The sequence below is a fragment of the Agelaius phoeniceus genome, chromosome 1 (genome assembly GCF_051311805.1).
Source record: "Agelaius phoeniceus isolate bAgePho1 chromosome 1, bAgePho1.hap1, whole genome shotgun sequence".
In the NCBI taxonomy this organism is placed as follows: Eukaryota; Metazoa; Chordata; class Aves; order Passeriformes; family Icteridae; genus Agelaius; species Agelaius phoeniceus.
This window is the reverse complement of record NC_135265.1, coordinates 37,298,329-37,319,000: the sequence shown is the minus strand read 5'-3', so window position 1 is coordinate 37,319,000 and position 20,672 is coordinate 37,298,329. Positions and strand designations below refer to the sequence as shown.

At 36.7% G+C, this 20,672-nt stretch overlaps 1 protein-coding gene across 7 annotated transcripts in view; it reads left to right on the top strand.

Moving 5' to 3' along the window:
• The window catches only part of SATB1 (SATB homeobox 1), a 92,042-nt gene that overhangs the window by 25,946 nt on the left and 45,424 nt on the right, over positions 1–20,672 (top strand). For all 7 annotated transcript variants that reach the window (XM_077176587.1, XM_077176586.1, XM_077176578.1 and 4 more), the window contains 3 exons: positions 716–842; positions 1,570–1,693; positions 19,514–19,625. In XM_077176587.1, the coding sequence (XP_077032702.1) occupies positions 716–842; positions 1,570–1,693; positions 19,514–19,625 (363 nt within the window). The remainder of the gene's footprint in view (positions 1–715; positions 843–1,569; positions 1,694–19,513; positions 19,626–20,672) is intronic.

The following is a 20,672-nucleotide window of genomic DNA, read 5'->3' as shown; positions in this document are numbered from 1 at the left end:
GTTTTACTTCTTAAACTTCTTACAGATTCCGTGTCTGTATTTTTTTTTCCTTGATGTGTTTTTATTTAGTTAGTGCACATTTTGTTCATGGGGAATGTGGAGGTAAATTCCTTTTTTTTCTTTTTTTTTTTTTAAGAAGAAAAAAGACTTCAACTCTGAATCATTAGTATGCTTATTGACCTTAATAATCTGCTCCACTGAGGATCCACAAGGAAGTGTAAAGCATATTTGAGCAGATGGACTGTTGAGAGTCAACTTGCATTTATGACTGAATATCCAGCTCTGTTTCTTTTATTTTGTTCCTGATGGTTTTATAGACTGCAAAGTAATTTTTTTTGTGCTCAATTCTTGCATTGCAAAATTCTTACTAATTTGTTAAGAGGAATGCTAACTATTATATCATGTCCTACTGAATTAATGGTAGCTTAGGAAAATATGCTTCTATACATATTAAAAAAATCTCTACTGCAATGCATTTGTATTATTTCATAGTATAGATAAGGCCTATCCTTGGTGGTGTGTGGGTGGGGGTTTTTGGAGGGGGAGGGGGTTGTTCTTTTGTTTTGCCAGATTTAAGAGGTTAGAAACAAAGGGAGTGATCTTGTTAAAATCAGATATTTCTTTTGCCCCTAGGAATTAGGTAAATCACCTTCTTTCAATTTTTCCTGCTTTTCTTGCCCACTCCCCCTCCCCTCCGAAAATTACAATCCTGCAGGGCTTATCCAGGTTGGGAAGTGGAATCCAGTTCCACTCTCCTATGTGACAGATGCCCCTGATGCTACAGTAGCAGACATGCTGCAAGACGTTTATCATGTGGTCACACTGAAAATCCAGTTACACAGGTAAGTCATATACCAGTTCTGGGATATGAACTGTTACTTGTCTGCTCTTAACTGTTAATATTGCTTGTATTTAATTCCCACTGTGCTTTGTGCTCAAAGTACAAAGGCTTGCCTAAATTCCTTTTTAGTTACTCTAATTCTTCTTTAACTTACAGTATACTATTGCAGAAAACTTTTATAGCTCTGATACATAGATTTTCTTTGGATATCTCATTAAAACTATATTGCATTTTAGTCAATTAAATGATGCATTACAAGAAGGCATTTTACATAAAGTTTACTTAAGAGAAAAATATTTTTGCATATCATGAACAGTACCATCTGTGTGCATTTTGTAAAAGAATGACTTGCTCTCACTTATTGTTGCTGTCTAGGTTCTTAAATTTCACGGCAACAAAAAAGCAAAAATGGTTAATATATTAATGCTTTTCATGATCAGTTGTGAGAAAGCATTACACCTTAAATTGTTTTACCAAGCGCATCAGAGCAGGAAGGTAGAAGTAACATGAAAAAATAGTCGCCACATGCAGCTGATGTATAATTCATGCATCAATACAGCAGATGTGTTGTATAAAGTAATTAACTAATCGGAACAATCAGGAGACCGAGAGCAATCTCCAGATGCATCTGCTTGATGCGCAAAATGAAATCTGTCTGTCTTAAAGGAATGTTCTGCAGCAGGATGCAATCTTGTAATAATCCCTTTTCTAATCTGTGTTTCAAATAGTTGCCCTAAACTAGAAGACTTGCCTCCTGAACAATGGTCTCACACAACAGTAAGAAATGCTCTGAAGGACTTACTGAAGGATATGAACCAGAGTTCATTGGCCAAGGAATGTCCCCTTTCGCAGGTACTTAGCATAACATGTAATAAATAATAAAGCACTATAGGCAAGGCTGATGTGAGATTTGAGATTTCTACAGACTGTAGCAAGTAGTACCCGTGGAGTGGATCTGCCAAAAATGCAAATGCATTTGACCACTTCATGATCTTTATAAATATGCCTGATTCATTTTGAACGTAGTCTTACAACATTTCCCATGGGGAGTCGTGAAAGGTTGTTTACACCACACTAAAATCATCTTACAGCAAACTGGATTTTAACTGGTTTTTGTCTGCAGTCTTTGAACTGCTTTGATGCAACTACTTTTTTCAAGCACATGTATTTCAAGATGTTAAAAGGCTCTTTACTTACTGCTGTCAAAAGTACTATTGAATCTGAATGCTTGTTAGATAACCTACAGTAGTTTTAAATGCTAATTCATAAACTGAGACAGTCTTTGGCATGCTATATGAGAAGGCAATAAAGAATAAAGCTCTTTGGGTGATATGTTGTTGTTGCAAAGAACCAAAGGAAAATCAGTCATTTATTAGTTATAATCAAAATATACCTAAACAAAAATGAGACCTCAATTTATGCGTTGCTAAATATTGAACTGATGCATTCTTCAAGCCTTAGTCGTATTGTTCTATTTTTGCCATTCTTTTTGTTCTTCTCTTGTCAAATTACTGCAAAGGCACAACTCATTTTTCTATGCAGTATGGTGTCCAATGATGCTGTGGTGGGAACATGGTATTTTTTTTACCTTTTAAATTATAGAATGTATTTCACTGTGGCGCAGTGGAGACAAATTCAGTATACAAATAAATGATGCTAGTTGTAGCAGGGAGGGAGAAAGAGAAATTAAGTGAAGGTATTTTTATGGGGATTTTATTTCTCTTGCTTAGAATACTGGAGTCTTTGTCTCTGAAAGACTTCAGCTAATCTACAGCAGACTACTCTCCTCCTCTGTCTAGTTTTCATGAAGAGATTAGCAGACTTGTTTCGCATCACTTTTTTTTCCCCCCTATGGTTAGATTGTTTTCAGTGATGTGGCTCCAATATAGGAAGTTTTGAAGTGGAAATAATCAACATTATCTTCACTGGTTGCAAACCATTCCAGTAATATGTCTATGAAGTTATCTTGTATGTACCTACTGTAAAAGCATGTGAGCTTTTGCACTGTTGGCTTATGGAGGCTGCAGATAACTTGGGATTTTTCTCCATTTTAATCTAATAGTGCTACTTTTTACTTCATACTGATAGAAAGCAAATAATTTCTATTGAGATGGAATATCTCATTTCTATTTGAACATTGTGTTTCACAAAGGAGTTTCTGTATATATGTATATATAAAGCAGGAAAAAGCTTTTAAAAGGAATACTTTACTATAGAAAGTAGCCTGGTACAGGAAACAAATCAATAATAACATTCTTCTAAAAAAATTTTTTTCAAACTATACTGAATTTTTATGTAATAACTTTAATGGACAAAAAAAAAAATCTTCCTTAATAGCAGCTCTTCAAGTTAATGCTTAAGATGACTAAAACTCCACACTACAGAACTCTGATTTGGGATGGTTTGTTTACTGGTTTGTATTTCTTTATTTGTAAAAGAATATACTTAAAGCCCTGAGCTTCTTCCAGTTGTTAAAAGTGTGCTTATTACTGTTGCCATCTCTATCTTCACCAGTGCTGCCATAGTTGGGTTGCAAGAATTTAAATAGCTTCTGCTTTTCTTTTTTCTTCAAAAATCAAATCATATTAAGCTTAAAGCACATTTATTTATTCTTACCTTTAGGAAAAATGTTTACAGTATTTGATCAAGAGCCCATCAGTCAGTCTAAGTCTTCCTGTTTTCCTCTGGGAGCTTGAGGGAAGATGAGTTGATCTGACAGTGTCCTTTTCACATAGTAAATTGATCAGAATACCTCCCATTTTCACCTTACTTCTAACTCCTTGTATATCATTCCTATGGAAAGGGCACTGATTTAAGAGTGCCGGTGTTTTATTAAAGGTATTAAAGTTTTTGAATTGCCCTGCCATGGCATGCTCCTGCAGCAGAGGTGAGAAGTAAGAGCTAGGCAGGGGTCAGGAGACAGCATTTATTTAGGGTATCCATCAAAGTGCCAGCATAGGATGTCATAGCCCTTCTGAGAGCAGAGAAGGGCTCTCTCCTGTTATGTTCTTCCATGGGTATAGGTGATGCCATGAAGTGCTTCATCATAAATGCAAACTAAGGCAGTGACACGGTACCATAACTTATTAACACTGTTATGGATATAATTTATTAACCACAGAAAAATTACTCAAAGTGGAAATGAGAGTAGTTATCGTTTTCTGTCACTGTCATTAGCAATACTCTGTTTTGTGTAGGTATGGAAGGACTTGCTTTAAAATAATTAAGCTGCTGTGCTCAATGCATAGCATCTCTGAAGCCCCATTTTCACTTAGAGTTTACTGTATTTTCTGAAGCAATCTTGAATTTTGTCTATTTAAAAAATTGCTCCTATTTGTTCAGAATACTGGCATTCTATATACTGAAAAAAAACTAAAACCAAGCCAACTATTTTGTAGTGCAGACATACTTAATAACTTGAAAATACATGAACAAAACTTTGAGAACCAGTCTGTTTCAATTATAGAGTCTTGAAAACTTAACAGTATTGTTTGCTAGAGACAAACAATATTGTTTGTTTATTTTATTTTTTAGCCATTTATTTTCTTGTCCCACTAAAACTTTGAGGTGTAAAGGTACAAACTCTTCATGCCTTTCTTGATAAAATACCACTGTGACTCTTGCTCTCATTAGGAGAGTTGAATACATAGTCCTTTTTGAAGCTGCTGTAATTCTCACTCTGTGGCTGTGTGGCCACCCCTGGAGGTCAGTTTTATTGCTCAGTGTATGAGCCCACATCATGGGGAATCCCTGTCAACATGACTTGGAGCGCTTAGGACGGCCAGGAGCAAACGCACGCCTCTGAATTGCTGTGGAATTTCAAACAGCCGTTCAGACATTTAGCCTCAAATTTTTGGTATCAAGCAGTCAAGGTGAAAGGACATTTCAAATTTTGCACGGAAAACCCAAGCCTGTTCTGAATTATGCACTAAAGTGCGTGTTTTCATGCTTTACATCAGGTTTGCAGATTTCATTGCTATAGACTGGCAGCATGTGCAGATGCCGACTGAAAGACTTTTTGCATTTGATACACACAGCTTGCTTCATTTCTGTTTCCTCTCCAGACCTCTTTTGATGGGGAAGGTAACTTGGAATTTAATCTAGGGCTCAATTTTGGGCCGTCTTGTGCATTCCATTAAATTGGTCTATCTCGCGAGTGGCCTAGATCTCATTTCCCTCCTGTTTTGGCTCTTCAGTCTCCAAAGGGTTGTAAAGAAATTGTTCTACCATCAATTCTTATTTCCAAACTCTTGCACAGAAGCTCTACTCTACTTTGGCCTTCTGGGATCTGCTCTAAAGTGATCAGGCAGGCAGGCAGTTCTGTTGCATTTACTTACTTAATGTTTGTCCTTCAATGTCTTGCCTTAGTCTTAGCATTTCATACTTCGCTTTCACTGTTTTGTTCTGTTTTATTTTTAGTGCAGAAGTTTCTTCTTACTTCCACAGTTAATAACTGTGAAATACTATTGAATTATATATTTATTCTGTATTTATTCAGATATTAATAAGGGTTTTTTCCTCTTTTACTCCTATTGAATTACTACATCTTTCTCTGTTTCTCTGTGTATATATATATATAAAGTATGATATATATAGTCAGATCAACTTTTATGAGGAAGAGGAGAGCAACGTGGGGTATTGGTCTAAGAAAAGGACAGGAAATCCTTTTGATAATTCTAGAACAAACTCACCATGTGTTTTGAACATTTAGATGTATCCCTTATCTTCAGTTCCTGTAACCTTTTCCATGAAAAGATGATAACGAGCCACCTACCAAATGATGAGATTGTAGAGATTCATTAGTATCCGGGCACTCCTTTAAAAATATGGCAGTGATCAAATGACATTGACTTTTCTACTGGTATTATCTTGCCTGATTCTTTTTCTACAAAAAGATATTCTAAATGATTGTTGTTAGTATTCACAAACAGGCACTAACAAAGCACTGCAAAAGCACTTCTGAAGCAAGGTATTCTTTTTCTTACCCTGTAGTATCCTGAAATGTGAAGGTATTTGGTTGGGGATTTTTTTCCCCTCCCTTTTGCTCATCTTTTGAGACTGTTTGTATCTAGTCTGACTCTCAGGACAACCAGGAGTCAGTACATTATAGATGAGAAATTCCAGGCCTGATATAGAGTACAATTCTAAATCTCAATGGCTTTTTGTTCAATATTTTTTAGGGGACATGCAGTATTTAAAAAAAATATATCCAGAGGCTGTGATACTTGGGGACATAGTAATTTACGGACTATTTAAAAATTTTTGGAAGATATTTGTGTGTTCCCCCTTTCCCCCGCCTGCAATGTCATTTACATAATTTTGCTCTTGGTGATGAGGGAATAGCGTTATTTCAGTCAGAGGGATGTATGCTTGCATTGCATGAAACGTATGCATACACAGTACAAGTGCTGGTACGATACCCAAGTCTGCATAGTTTTGCACTTGTGACAAATATAACTATTCTGACTGCATTTTTAACAAGCTTTCATCCTGTAGTGAATGATTCTCTTCACCTGACATGGGCATGGTATAGATCATATACTTTCCTTTCTGTTCAGATACTCTGCCCTGAATTTGCATGCTGTTTTGTTCAGACTTTATATGATCTGGCAGAGACAACAGGCAGAAAGCTTTCTTGGAACATCAGTGTTTCTCAATTCACCTGATGTGAAGGCACTTGGCCATCATAGCAAATAGGCAGCTCAATAGAAATCCTCTCACATTTCCACTGCTGTTCTGATCTACCCTTCCAAAATCCTAACCAAAAAAGTTGTGTTTGCTAAAATTAAAATTTCTGTACCTATAGATAATCAAGAAATGAGCTATTAAGGGTTGCCAAAATATATACTTTTTATGAGCAGTTTTTGATTCATGCTTTACTAAACCAAAGGTCTTGTTTGCCCGCTCCCCTTTCAATTTTACCTGCCTAGACCTGAGATCAAGTCCTTGGATTTCTTTGTTGCTTGTAAGTCTCTTCTGTCTTCCTCCCTTCCCCCAATAATTAATAACCTGAGTAAGGAATGCAGCTCTTTTTTCTGCTTTAGAAGTTACTGTACTTTAGATTTTAAAGATGCCATTAATTATTTCGGGGAAGTAAATCCTTGAGGGCCTGGGCTCAGCTTTTGGCAGGCAGGGCTTTTCAACCCACCCCCCAGTTGCTCAAGAGCATTCACTGTGATGTCTCTTCAAGCTGACATGGTATCTGGATTTTTAAAATATTTTCAATTAACTATTAAAATTTGTGCCTAGAATTTTTAGTCATCCAGATAGAAAGGGCACTGCAGAGCCTATTGCTGATGGGATGAGCAAGATGTATGTAATGGGTATTTGGGTAGAGCCATGTGAGGACATTCAGAGGGTACTTTCCTTTCAATCGATTGATCATTTGATCATTGATTTATGTTCTTTAGATGCACCTAAACACTCTCAGTGTTAAAGCTACACTAGTCTATCTGCAACAGTTTTATCTGTGTAGCACCCTATTAAAGGTGAAAATATATAGTTGTTTTTTTCTGCCTCTTTATTAGAATTATGTATAACAAGGATGTAAAGTCACTTTACAAACCAGTTATGAGGCCTGAAACTATTGTGGGAGGAGGGTGAAAACATGTTTTGTTCTTCAAACAAATGCAGTCTCTGACTTCAGTGGTGTCTGTAAGGTGTCAGCATGTCCCTTTGTATCTGTGCTGTAATGTGATCTTCTGCTTCTGAAAAGTGGAGGAGTCCAAGAGAGGAATGGTGCTAGTGTTGAGGGTTTTTGTTGTTGTTGTTTGATTTTTTAAATTTTGTTTTTACACTCCTAAAGTCAGGAGTTATAAGCATCTGTCCTCCACCAGGCTCTCTTGTGAAAAGTACAAAATTAATGCTTTTTTGGGACTGTGTGTCTCACTTTGAGTACCAACCATTTTTGATTGTATCTTGGCAATTTTGAGAACTGTGTCACGTGAATGATTATCTGCATCACATGGACTTCAAGTTTTAGAGAAGTTACAGGATGAAAAAGGAACACAGATCGTTTTCTTCTCATACATTTTCCTCCTAAAGCATGCATGCATTGTAGAACTGAGCCCTACTTGACTTCTGTTTTCACTCAGTGTTCCTGAGAATGGTATAGAATAGAATGGTATAGAATAATTTGCATTTTAAATATTTGTAGTGATGTTCTTCTTTTTGTAAATACACGCATACACATAACCATGGGTTTTTTTGTTTTTTTTTTCTTCTGGGTACATTTAGTGGGTTAAGAGGCAGTCAAGTAATGCACTTCTTTAGAATTTTGTATTCATTCATATTCGCTCATGTTTCTTGCATACCTCTTAGCACAGTCACAGCCAAGTGCTAACCCTGATTCATTTCTTTTTTTCATAATTTTATTAAAGAGTTAACAAACCACTTCTCCAGTGTTCTTTAAAGCAAGATTGCAAATAAATTTTTTTTTTCTTCTTATTGGCAAATTTTTGGCTGTGGAGTACTGCACAAGTATAAACAACATGAGAGATCCTTTAACATAACATGAGAGAGCCTTTAGTCGCTTTGCTCCCTAGCTTTGGAACTCATTGCCAATTGAAGTAAGGAAAGCTTGGCTGTTGGGACTTTTAAATCTAGACTTAAAAGTTATTTGTTCTGTTTAGCATTTTTAAAATGATTCTATTAGGAATTGTATGTGCTTCAGTTTTAATTTTAACTCATAATGATTGTAAAGCACCCTGGGATGCTTGCATGAAGGGCGCTACAGAAACCCAAGATTGTATTGTACTGTGTTGTAATGTATTGTATTATTACATGGTACTGGAGTTGGACCACGGACAATTCATATAGAAAGCATTTGAATACTTAGCTAAAGATAAGGGGTGGGAGGGGATACTGTCTTTTCTTGCTTCTTTTCCCCCTTTTCTGTCAGTTATTTTATTAAACTAAATTAACATGGCAGTTATTCCCTAAGAAATGCCAGCATAATTTACTGCTGCAAAGGGGCTCAAAATGTAAACCAGATGATAAACTAAAAATAAAAAAGTCCACATTAAGATTTAATTGCACTTCCCTTTCTATATTACGTTCTTATGTAAAATACATTACAAAACAGTACATTCTTTATCACTTCCTTCACTTTTAACTGAATTTCATTAACAATAAAGAAATATATTGTCTCTATTTTCAGTAATGTCACTTGACAGTTAATCCCTTAACTTGATGTACATGTCTTTAAGATTTTTTTTTTTTTTTTAATAAAGAACACGATAGCACTGACTGGAGCCAAGTATTGCACAATCATGTGATTTGCAAGTTTCCCAGCTCACAGCTTTGCCAGTGCAGGTCAATTCACACCTGCCACACTTATGCCATTCTGGTCCTCATGTTGCTTTTCCTCGGTGATTGTCAGAGGTAGAGAGAGTTGTGCATGCGGCTCCTTCCTTCCCCCCTCCCTCCCCACTCCAAATGTGTGGTAAACCTTGTGCATTGGAAGTGTCTGCTCAGGAATTAAATGGAGTTTAATTTCTGTCCATTAGAAAGCTGCGATCCACATCACCAATTAAGCCTTCTATTTAAAGGGCGAGGAGATACGTATGTCTACATCTTAATCACTGCTGTGACTGGTTTGCAGCGACCTTCTCTGACTGGTTCAGTTATTACTAGCAGTGGTGGGAGGCACAGGGATCAGCGTGGTTATAAAACCTACCCAAAAGCTGAGCAAATTCTGTAGGTGCTGTAGCGTCACTGTCAGCAGATTTGAAGCTGAGGTACATCTGTGTTAGGGGACGCAGGGGTGTAGGCATAAAGATGAGCCAGGGAAAAATTACTTGGATTGGTAATAATTTTTACCTGGCAGGAGCAAAAGCAAACAGGACCCACTTGTTGAGAGGCAGTGCTCAGAGACATGCAACTCTCTCTCACCTTGTCAGACCGGACTCATTGCATGCCTTCACTATAATCATTACTTAGAAGAAAAGAGATGAGTTTCTCAGACTGAGCAAAACTCTGAAAGCTTGCTCCTCCACCATCACCACTTTTTTTCTTTTTTAATTAGTGATTAAGTTCTTCCTTTTTATATCCAAGAACCATGGTCAGAGAACCCTAAGGCAAGGGTGAGCTTTGTCTCTCTTTGCTTGGACACTTCCTTAAGAGCAGCACAAATGGTATCAGATTCCACTGGTGCCTTGCAGCAGTGATCAGAGGACAGGTTTTTCAGGACAGTAGCAGCCTCAGATGTGCCTCACTTGAAGCTGTGCACTAAACTGCTCAAAAGGGAAAGTTCTGTTCCCCAGAGGTGGAAAAGGATGAAATGTTCTCCTCATACACACCTGTCTCACTTATTTTTATTTTGTTTTTTAAGTACTAAGATTTCCTACACTGAGAACTGCTGTTCCTCTATAAGCTTGCACCAGAAGAGGGGAAAGTATGCCTGGCTGTGCCTCTGTTCCAAGGGATTTGATAATATGCAGTAAACTGTCAGGGAGAAGGGTGGCTTTTGTGATGATGAAAAACTGAGACGCATGCAGAGGATATTGGTATCAATGGCCTTTCTAGAGCCAGAGAGAAGATTTCAGCTCCATAAGTTTACCTAGGGTGTTTATATTTGATTCGATGTTTTGGGACTTCCTTAGAATTTTAAGGGTTGTGTGTGTATTTATCTATATATCACAATAAAATTCCACCAAGATGTATTTGCCAGCTCGCACATCCCTGAGCTCCTAAATGTGCGTTCCTTACTCTGCACTACTTGTAAGGAGGGTCTTTGTGTGCTAAGTCTAATTCAGCTAATTGTTTTTTTTTTTTATTTTTAATTTATATATTTCAATGTTAATGCAATGACTACTCAAGAAAAATTTAGTAAATAGAACCCTAAAGTGCACATACATATTCCTCATGGAAAGCTAGCTGGAACATTTCTCTTTTGAGAAACCTTCATTGAATCTTGGATCTTTTTATGAATTCTTTAGAGCGTTTACACTTTTCACAAACTCTTGCTAGTGAAAGATAGCAACACAGAGGCAAAACTAATACCTTGGCTAACACAGCTGCTTACAACGTCACCTTTACAATTTTACGTAGCAAAAGTTAAGAATCCATAGCAAATTTCATTCTATAAATTACTTTTCTCCTGACAAATTTTTATGTTTTTCTCAGTACAGAAAGAAGTGTGTTTGTGTGCTTTTAGCAGCACATCCCTCACAGAATTTGTGTCTATATGATTAAGAATAATCAGATGTACATGTGGTTCATAAAGAGGCATGTGACATGAAACGGTAAAACTGAGACTTAACCATTTAAAGAAAGGATAGATAAGGGATGTTACATTTGGCACTGGAGGGGTATTTAAGCAAGCAATCAGAGGCATGAGAAATGCTCTCAGTAGGAGCAGAAATCAATGAAGTTAAAAAGCTAGTCATACATTTAAAAAAAGAAAGAAAAAAGGTACATGAAAGGTACATTTAGAGGTTACAGAAAGAGATTACAATGGATATGATGAAAGATCCCAGCACAAGAAGTCTTCAGATAAATACTTGATGATTTCTCTAGCTTAGCCACTGGTAACTTGGCTGAATTTGGAAATTGCTGGATGAAGTTCTAGGATCTCATTTTGTGTAGATCCCAAAATGGATGCTCAAAATGGCCTCTTTTAATTTTAAAAATCTGCAAAAACTTATGTAGAAAATGAAAAAGAGATTAAAGGAAAGGCTTATCCTTAACACCAAAAGACATTCAACAAGACAACTGTTAGTGCTACTGAGTCTGATGACTTCTTGTCTGGACATTGTGCCTTAGGGCTCAACTTCATTCCAGACATCTGATGCTTTGCTTAGCAGAACAGTGGAATCTGAGAAGAGACTTGCTGAAAATCATGTCCTATTTCCCAGAAAGGAAATCTTCCTTAACATGGTGGGTAATATTTGGCAAAAAACTAAAATGAAAACAACCATTGTGGCTGGGTGAAGATAATGCAATTATCAACATCTCTATCAGGAGTATGTATATAATGCAGGTTTGTAGAAAATTTTAGTGTACACAAAGCTGACTTTAATGCATTAATAGGTCTAAAATGTCTTGTATCACACAAAGCATTTGTATTAGGTTAATATTTGAAAGCATGTTCATTAAGACAGCATCTCAGATAGGAAACAAGGCAGAAGTGCTCTGACCTGGCTGGAACAGAGTGGTTGGAAAGAAAAGCAATCCACCAGAGATGGAGGTGCTGAAGGTGTCTCATATTTTCACCAAACCAGTCTGTGAGATCTCCAAGATGCACCTACCTCTTTATTCTCATACGAGAAATTCTGGTTTGTATCTTAGACTATTCAGATTGTCCTCTTGGTTTCTAGTTTCCCCTAGTATCCATTCATTGCATCCCAAGAGGAGGTGACTGCAGGTGCCCAGGCTTCATGTAGTACATAGCCTAGTGTAGGAATAGCAGCCTTCTGGAGAGAGGCTGAGGCTGTCACCACACAGAACTGGTAAGGAGGGATGTATCTTACCGTGGTTTTCTGGACTTAAAGTCCAGCCCAGGTTGGAGCATGGCTTCTGAGTTTGTCTTCATCCAGCAGAAATTCTGTCTGTACCCCAAGATAGTGTTGTGGTGGGTACCAGTGGGGAGAGCTCCTGAAAACATGCATCCCCAGCTCAAGCTGAAAGAGAAGTGTAAAGCAATCTCTTCATTTCATAACAGCTCTTTTAAATGGAATCCTGGCTGAAATGGATAGCACATTTCTTACTCATGGAACTCTCAAATTTCAGAGCTTTGCTGGCAAAGGCACTTGCATAATCAAAATCTTAGGGTGTAATAACTCACCCCTCAATTTCATTTTCATTCTGTGAAGTAAACCAAGAATTAACTTATTAAATACTGGTTATTTTGCATTCAGTATTTTATCCAAGTTGTTTTCAGGAAGGGTTTATCCAGGACTTTTACTACTAAGTGTCTGCCATTTACAAATTGTGTGCAGTAAAATCGGGATTCTTAAAAAGATTTGTGTTGGACATCTGACAATGAAGACAAAAATGCGTTATGTCTCCTTATCTTTTATAGGTTGAGGTTGTGACTTCATTTTCTTTCTTTTTTTTTTTTTTTTAGTCTAAGGCACTGTGCCATGAAGCTTGTAACGCAGTTATGAAGTTCTTCAAATCTGAATTAACATTTCCCACCTACCTATCTTTCTCTCTTTTAAGCTTTTAACCTTTGTAGATATAAGAGTAGTATCTTGGGAAGCAGCTTTTTATTTGAGCTTTATTTATATCCATCAGTGGGAGATGCTCAGAAAACATTGGGAGAATGCTGCTCTGTCATGCAGCAACTGGGAATTTACATTACAGAATGGTAAAAATAGTGCAGGGATCAGTTCCTTCAGATGCTGAATCCTCATTTCTGATTTTCAAAATCTTCCCATGTGTGGGTATATTTCTATCCATATATAAATATATGTGTATATACGTATATATAATTTGGGTTCTTTTAGTTTTGTATCTTCCCTCATTACACCAATGTAGCTCTATGTTTACATTAATACATACATTTAAAATACTTAAAGACAACATAAGACAGAAAAGGAGGAGGAGATAATTTCAGTTTTTCAAGGATAGGAGGAAAGGCATACTAATGTATTGGAAGAAAAGCTGATGCCATCACTATAAATCTGCCTTTTATTCAGTTTTAACTTATATGGCCAGCATTTGCCATGCAGATCCTTATTTTCCTGACCCTGGCAACAGTATGGAGGTCAGATAGCCATCCAAGTGCAATGCCAAAGGCACAAACAAAAGTTTTTTTCTTCTCTGTCCATCTGTGGGTTTTTCTCTGATCCTACTTGTTTATAGGGCATATGACAAAAAATTCCATTACATTATTTGCTATAGTTCAATATAATGGATCAAGGAATTTAACATAATTCTTTGTATGCAGTTAAACTGTCCATGTCAGGACTTCTTGCCCAAAAAACAGCTAGTGGCTGGATATATTTGGTCTGCTTTTATTCAGAATGGCAGATGATATTTCTCTGCCAGGCCAGAACACTAGGAACGACATTTTGCCTTGGTTGGGTCTTTGCAGTACGTGGGCTGGCATAGGCTCAAGCAGGCTAAAATCTTTTGACTTGGGGATAATCTTGTGTTATCTGGTTGGGGCTTGAATGTTACCTTCTCATTTGAAAAAAGGTTAACGTGGAGCCTCCTGAGAAATAAGCACTCGTAAGAGTTCAGCTTCTGTTAGAACTGATGCTTGCTATTTCCACGCAAACAAAAGCCCCTGATAGTGGCTAGAATAGAGGAAACAAAGTTCCTCTGTCCTTTATGAAAAGATCCCCTCCTCCATCTGCCCCCAAATCTTTAAGTTCTGTTCTGCAACTTTATCACTATTCAAAGTAGGTCTAGGGACAAAGGCTCATAGCTTTTCTCTTTTACTTTTTTTAAAAAAGCATGTTAAGTTTGCAGCATTGGAACATGCCTCCCTGCTGGTGTCTAGGGATGTAAAGCAGAGGATTTATGGGAGACAAAATAGAATAAAGTCTTAAAAGTTTGGCTTTAAAAAATGGAGCCAGTGGTTTGACAGATTGTTCAGTAAATGTTCATTTTATTGAGAATTATAAAAAAGGTGCTTAACGCCTCTGTACCATTAATATAATACATTAAAAGGGTACTGTCAAGATTAGTGTTTCAGCTCTGAAAATTGACTGTAGGGTTTATGGGCAGCACTGTTCATACTCTGCTTGTAAGATGAGGTATCTTCTACTTACCACTTTACAAAACCATTATGTTGTTACAAGGCTTTATACTGAAAAATTTGATAAATAGTAAAACGTAAATATAATCTCATTTGAAAAGTGAGAGGATAGTTACTGCCTGTCTTATAGTCAGATTTAGCAGATGCAGGTTTGAATGTAAAACAGTTGTGAAAATAGCCAGTGTCAAACTAGTGCAAAATTAAACTTGTGAGGTGTTCTGTTTTCAGTGTCTGTCATTGTTGAAATACTCCATTTGAAAAGCATGCATTCCTTTCTACAGAAAAAAAAAGTCAGATTCCTTAGTTGAAATTAATTAGCATTCAGAAACCAGATAGCATGTTTTTGGGTATTCATGAGATCTCTGTTTGAAAAAATGTTTTTAACTTGTAGAAATGTGTTGCAACACACAGATGGGAAGAAAAAGAAAAAAAAAATCTCTTTAGCAAGCACTGTGTGTAAAAGGAATATTACATTTTGCACGCTCCTGATTACCCTGTGTAAACAGTTTTTGACATCTGTCTTTATAGTTTTCGAGGAGAGGAAGACTTTGTTAAAAGAACCATTTTTATACAGCAGTCACCATTTCAGTCTTGCTTTACCTGTATTATGAAAGCAGATGGTCTGCATGTCTTTTGAATATTTATAACTATCAAAAACAATCTCTTGCTATTCACCCTTAGGCTTATGAGATGTCAGGACTGTTCTGGTTGAAAAAAAATCATCTTGGGTGTTTACAGAAAGGGGATTACATTAAGCTGAAATGACTATACATTTTCCAGTTTAATATTTGTCCATCAGCTGTTTAATCGTATTTAGATAATTGTGTAAATAAGTTGTTGCAGCCCTTGCCCCTTCTACTGAGCAGGCTTGAAGCTTTAAACACCAATGAATGAGTTGCTAAAAAGCTCAGATTTTGTTTTCCTAGTTAAACTACCTGGAAGGCCTAAATAAGTTTTGGTTACAGTGCTTGTTTTGAGAAAAATGTTTAAATTGCAAAGGGATCCCTGATATCTAATTCAGCTGAGTTGTTCTAGGAAGCTGCTGTGTCTGTTACTCTCTCCTAAGTCTGTTAGCATATATTTGCTCTTTGTAAATACTGCAGCCCAAGTACCCCTTCATGAGGCATGAAAACAACCTTATTCTGCCCATATAAAAATAATTTTAAGGTTATTTAGTGGAAGTTTTGGGACTGTGGGGGTTAAAAGCTTTTTTGACTGGAAGCTGAGCAATCACTGATAACAGATTTTGCTGTGGTTGGTTGATTTGGCAGAAAAGCATGAACAGTTTTGGTTTAGATGATTGAATTAACCTGATTAACATTGTTTTTGTTGTTTTGCAAAAAGGACAACAGTATACTTTTAGTGATGATCGAGCAACACTTCACCTGGTTGAAGAGCAGTGTTAGAGGCAATGACTCAGAAATGCCTCCCTTGAAGCACCTGCAGCAGTGGCTGCAGCAATGAGCCGGCATGAAAGGCTCGGGTCCTTCCCGTATCTTGCAGGATGCACCTTGCGTTAGATTCTGGCACAAAACAAAAGGTGTCTGATGCTACCATTTTATTGGGTTTCGTTTGATGGGCATATGAAACGATTCCTGCTCGAGATTTATGATATTTCCCCAGGGAGTTCCCCAACTTCTTTGAGAAAAAGATGGTGTCTGGTATTTAATCTCTGGTATTTAATCTTCCAGAGAAAATGGGATTTGGTTCAATCTACGCTGGGTGAACCTCAGCTGAACCTCAGAACAAATTCTACCCCTACCTTCACACAGTTGTTGGATGCCTAATTATAATTAACTTATTTGGCTAAAAAAAGAGCACTTGGGCTGCAGCAGATGGTATCATTCCAGAATAGTGGGATTTCTGTGAAGGTGGCACCATTTCAGATGAGATCTCCCGATTCTCAGAACATGACTGACTGCAAGTGATGTGGTTGGGGGGAGGGAGATATGGGAGAGGGAAAAGAGGGAAATTTGAGATCTTGAAGGCTCACTACTTACTTTTGTGGATAAACTACAAGGAGATAAGTTAAGATTGCTTGTCTGTGACCAGTTTCTGCATTCTCTCAATTTTCTTTGCAACATATGAAAAAGAAATCTGATTATGAATGATGCATGTGATGCATTTGAATATTTGTATGATATATTTATATTCGTCATCCTTGTATGGAGAGGGCATCTGCGTCTGTGCCTCACAGATAAGGAGGATATGTGCAGTAGTACCAGAATATGATGTGCTTCAAATACAATAATTTTGATTTTTATTATTGATAATTCAAGACATGGGGAACTCCTCGTTGGTAATGACCCAGGTAATATGAAAAGCATCAATATGCCTTCAATCTAGATAGTGAATCTCTGAAGACCACTATCTCATGGGGTTAATCTTAAGTTTTAGGCCATAAACATACCAGACAGTTATATATTTATTATTATATTTATTATAATACCAATATTATATATTGGTATTAAAATGTACAAGAATTCTATAGCAACAGGGAATTTCTATAGCCAAGTGCATCTCTCTGCACTGATGTGACTGCACATTTAATGACAATAAATAAAGAATAGAAACAATGAATTTCAGTGTTGTCAAGATATTTTCTGAGTTAACAAGGTAATAATATTTTATCTGGCTTGTAAAATCTTGCCTTCAGTGAATTAGTAAATAAATCATTGATTCCTCCTGATGAGGATTCTTAGCGTAGGTAATATCACTTGAATGTTTGCATGAAGTGTTCTCAAAGAAAATGCAGGATAATTTTCATTTTTAAATGTGTTTATAATGTCTGTCTTTTTTTTTTTTTTTTAATCCACTTTGAAGAGCAGGAGTGCCATCACAGTGTTAGCCATCAAAGTTTGAAATTCACATTGTGTCAGAGAAACTAAAACTCCCAGCAGTGTTCCTTAAACAGACCAGTCCCAGTTATTTGGTTGTAAAGTAACTGCATTAAATTTATTCCTGAAGAAGGAGGGGATGTGTTGCAAACTGCCATGTCATTTCTGTATTGTTTTTGTAAAATTCCATGGGAGGGAGCACTAGGAAATCTTAGACAAACATCTTCAATAATAGGTAATTTACTAAAATTAATATACGTATTTTCATACTTTAAGGAGAACAAATCTGAAAGGGGCAAAGTAAAATAAGAGAAACCCACCTTGAAGTTTAAATGACATCTGCAAAATACACATGAGCTGATGTGGGATGATGGCCTCTGACAGGTGCAGTTCCCCATCTTGCACATACAGATCTGCAGTTTCTGCAGTAGTCTGTGCAAGTCATATAATTTGCCAGCCCAGATCCACAGGACTTTTAAAGTCACGCCTTATATATCATGTGCCCATGTTTAAGATGGCTTAATCTATAAAAGAGCTTAAAAGATAGTTTTGTACATATTAAACCTTAAGTATACTGCTCTTGAACTGGAAATTGCAATTGGGATCAGCTGAGCTTGGTTCTGGCCTTTCAGGCTGGACTATTAAAATTTCACTCTCCTTTTATACCACTAACAAAAGGCTTCTAGGTAGTTTCAGAAATGACAGATTAGTATCAAGAAATGGCAAGAATTTTGGTGATTCGGAGAAACATTAAAATATGTGCCCGGTGAGTAGGGGATATCCACATTTGGCATAAATAATGCTGCCTCACTCTAGCAGTTCTGAGCCTCCACGAACAGCTTGCTACTGAGCAGTGCCTTAGAAAATGGTTATAATGAACTTCACTAAGATCAGTAAGGAAGGTACTTTTAGTCAGAAATTGAACCAGGCTTTTAAAAGAAGAACTTAAAGTAACATTTTTTGCATTTCTACTCCAGGCTCTTCCTTCCAGTGGCTATTGTAGTTGGCGTAACAAAGGGTTGATGCTCTAAATGATTCTTCAGACAGCACAAATATGTCTAAATGTTACATGCTGAATAGTGAAAAAATGTAATAATCAAGGCTTTGTCTTCTTGACTGTCATTGCTGTTTTGATACACTGGACAATTCTTGTAGTTAAGCCAAAAGTAACTACTTTCCACACAGAAATTTAAAGGGTGGCAAAGTTCAGTCTGTTGAAAGTATATTTGCTAATTTTGTTGTTCATACATCATATACTGAGTATAATTTCAAGTTGGAGCATTATCTCATTTTGCAAGGCTTGGTCTTAATTGATTTGTAAAAGAATGTACTGGAACTGAAAGTTTTATGCATTGTAAATTCCACTATTTTAAAATTGGTCAAAACTGAGCAGAAGGTAAATTTCTCACTGTAGCTATCTGATATCTCGAGAACCTTTGAGAAAAAAATCATCTTGATCTTCCTTTGGTCTATTTTACAGCTAATACTCAGTTACAGAATTAGACATGACAATAAGCTTTTCATAAGCCTGTTTTTGCAAATCCCTTAAAATACCCTGTTTTAGGAAAAACAGGGGTTCATCTTGGGTTATTAGATATATATTTTATTCTACTATAAATCCCATATTTTATCCTATTCATAGGTCATTCAGATAAAGTTTTATCCTATGATTTTTTTGGTGTCAACTCTGTGATAAGTGGCACAGAGGAACTGGACATGGGTAACTTGGGTCACTGCTTGCATTTGTAAAGGCAGTGTAGGAATTTTGTGCCTGTGTGGGTGTGTGAAGGGTCAATTAAATTTAAAAGCAGAAATAGGATGAACAAAATTCACTTTTAGGATTAGCATCTTCTTTCTAGAGCTCATCCCATTGCATGATGTTTCTTGTTCGATAACTTTGTTCTTCCCTTAGTACATCTGCTATTTTTGCTCCCATTTACAATATACCTTGGTTTATTTTCATGCTCAATTAATGAGTTTTTTAAAAGGCTTTGGATGATAGGATTTTAAATGCAACATGGTTCTCAAACTTTAAAAATATATTGGCTCAACAATTGAAATAATTTGTGCTTTGACTTGTACTGCTCTATATTACAGATTTTTTTTTCTTCTCCCCTTTTCACACAGAGTATGATTTCTTCCATTGTGAACAGCACTTACTATGCAAATGTCTCAGCAGCAAAATGTCAGGAATTTGGAAGGTGGTATAAACATTTCAAGAAGGCAAAAGATATGATGGGTAAGCAAAAAAAAAAAATTGCCTTGATGGTGGTTACATACCATTATGTGTCACATTGAGGTCTGTCACAGTCATATAAGAAGCCAGTTCCCTTCACGATAAGTTTAGGATGCTTTTGATGAGTAGATGTAGAAAGTACATATATAGTGAAAGAATTCATTTAAATAAATATTTGCTATTGAAACAGCCAAGCTGACTTGGGTTGCCAGAGATGTAAAGCTGTCATTCTGCAAATCTAGAGATCTTCTACCACCCAGAATAATTGTTTAGAAAACCTGTTCCTGGAACTGTGACGAACTGATTTTTTAATGTATGTATTTTTTTTTTCTCGTGCTGGCTAATGTATATTTAAAGAAACAGGCTTCTACAGCTATCACTACCTTCCAGCCAGAATGCTGTAATTTTATAAATTCATATCTTTCTCTAACCTTGGGACCCTAATTTCAATTAATTTTAACAAACAGTGGTTGTGACAATTGTTTGCTTGTTGTAAACACAAGTAAATTATTGGAGAAAAAAAATCTGTCAATTCTGTGATACCTTTTATCTTTCTTAAACCTGTTCACATAATTTTGAACTCCATGTCAGAAAATTTCTACATAGATTTCAACAGAATGGAGAAATAGGACCTCAATATGGATTGAATTTTGAGCTTGACTTAGCTTTCAGTATTTGAGGCAAAATCATTCATCTACCCAAACGGGTTCCTTGCCTTTTATAGCTTAAGGCTGTAATGAAGACAATGCATCACTTTTGTGATAATTGCTTGAATTACTGTTCCGAGTGAATGGCCCACTTGGGTTGATCGCTACTTTCCCTGAGTGAAAAAAGGCAGCTTCTTTCCTTAATCTGCTTTGTACCTCCTGTGCAACATGGAACCCTTCTTCTGAGACCACCAAATTTAGTGGGAAGACTTCACTTGGTTTCAGGTGGTCCATGTGTGAGGCAGCAGAGTGGCCATATGGGCAGAATGACCTTTCCACAGCAGCCTCTCCCACATCCTTTGCAGTGGTGCTCATGTATGGGGCAACTCCCGCAAAATTTTAT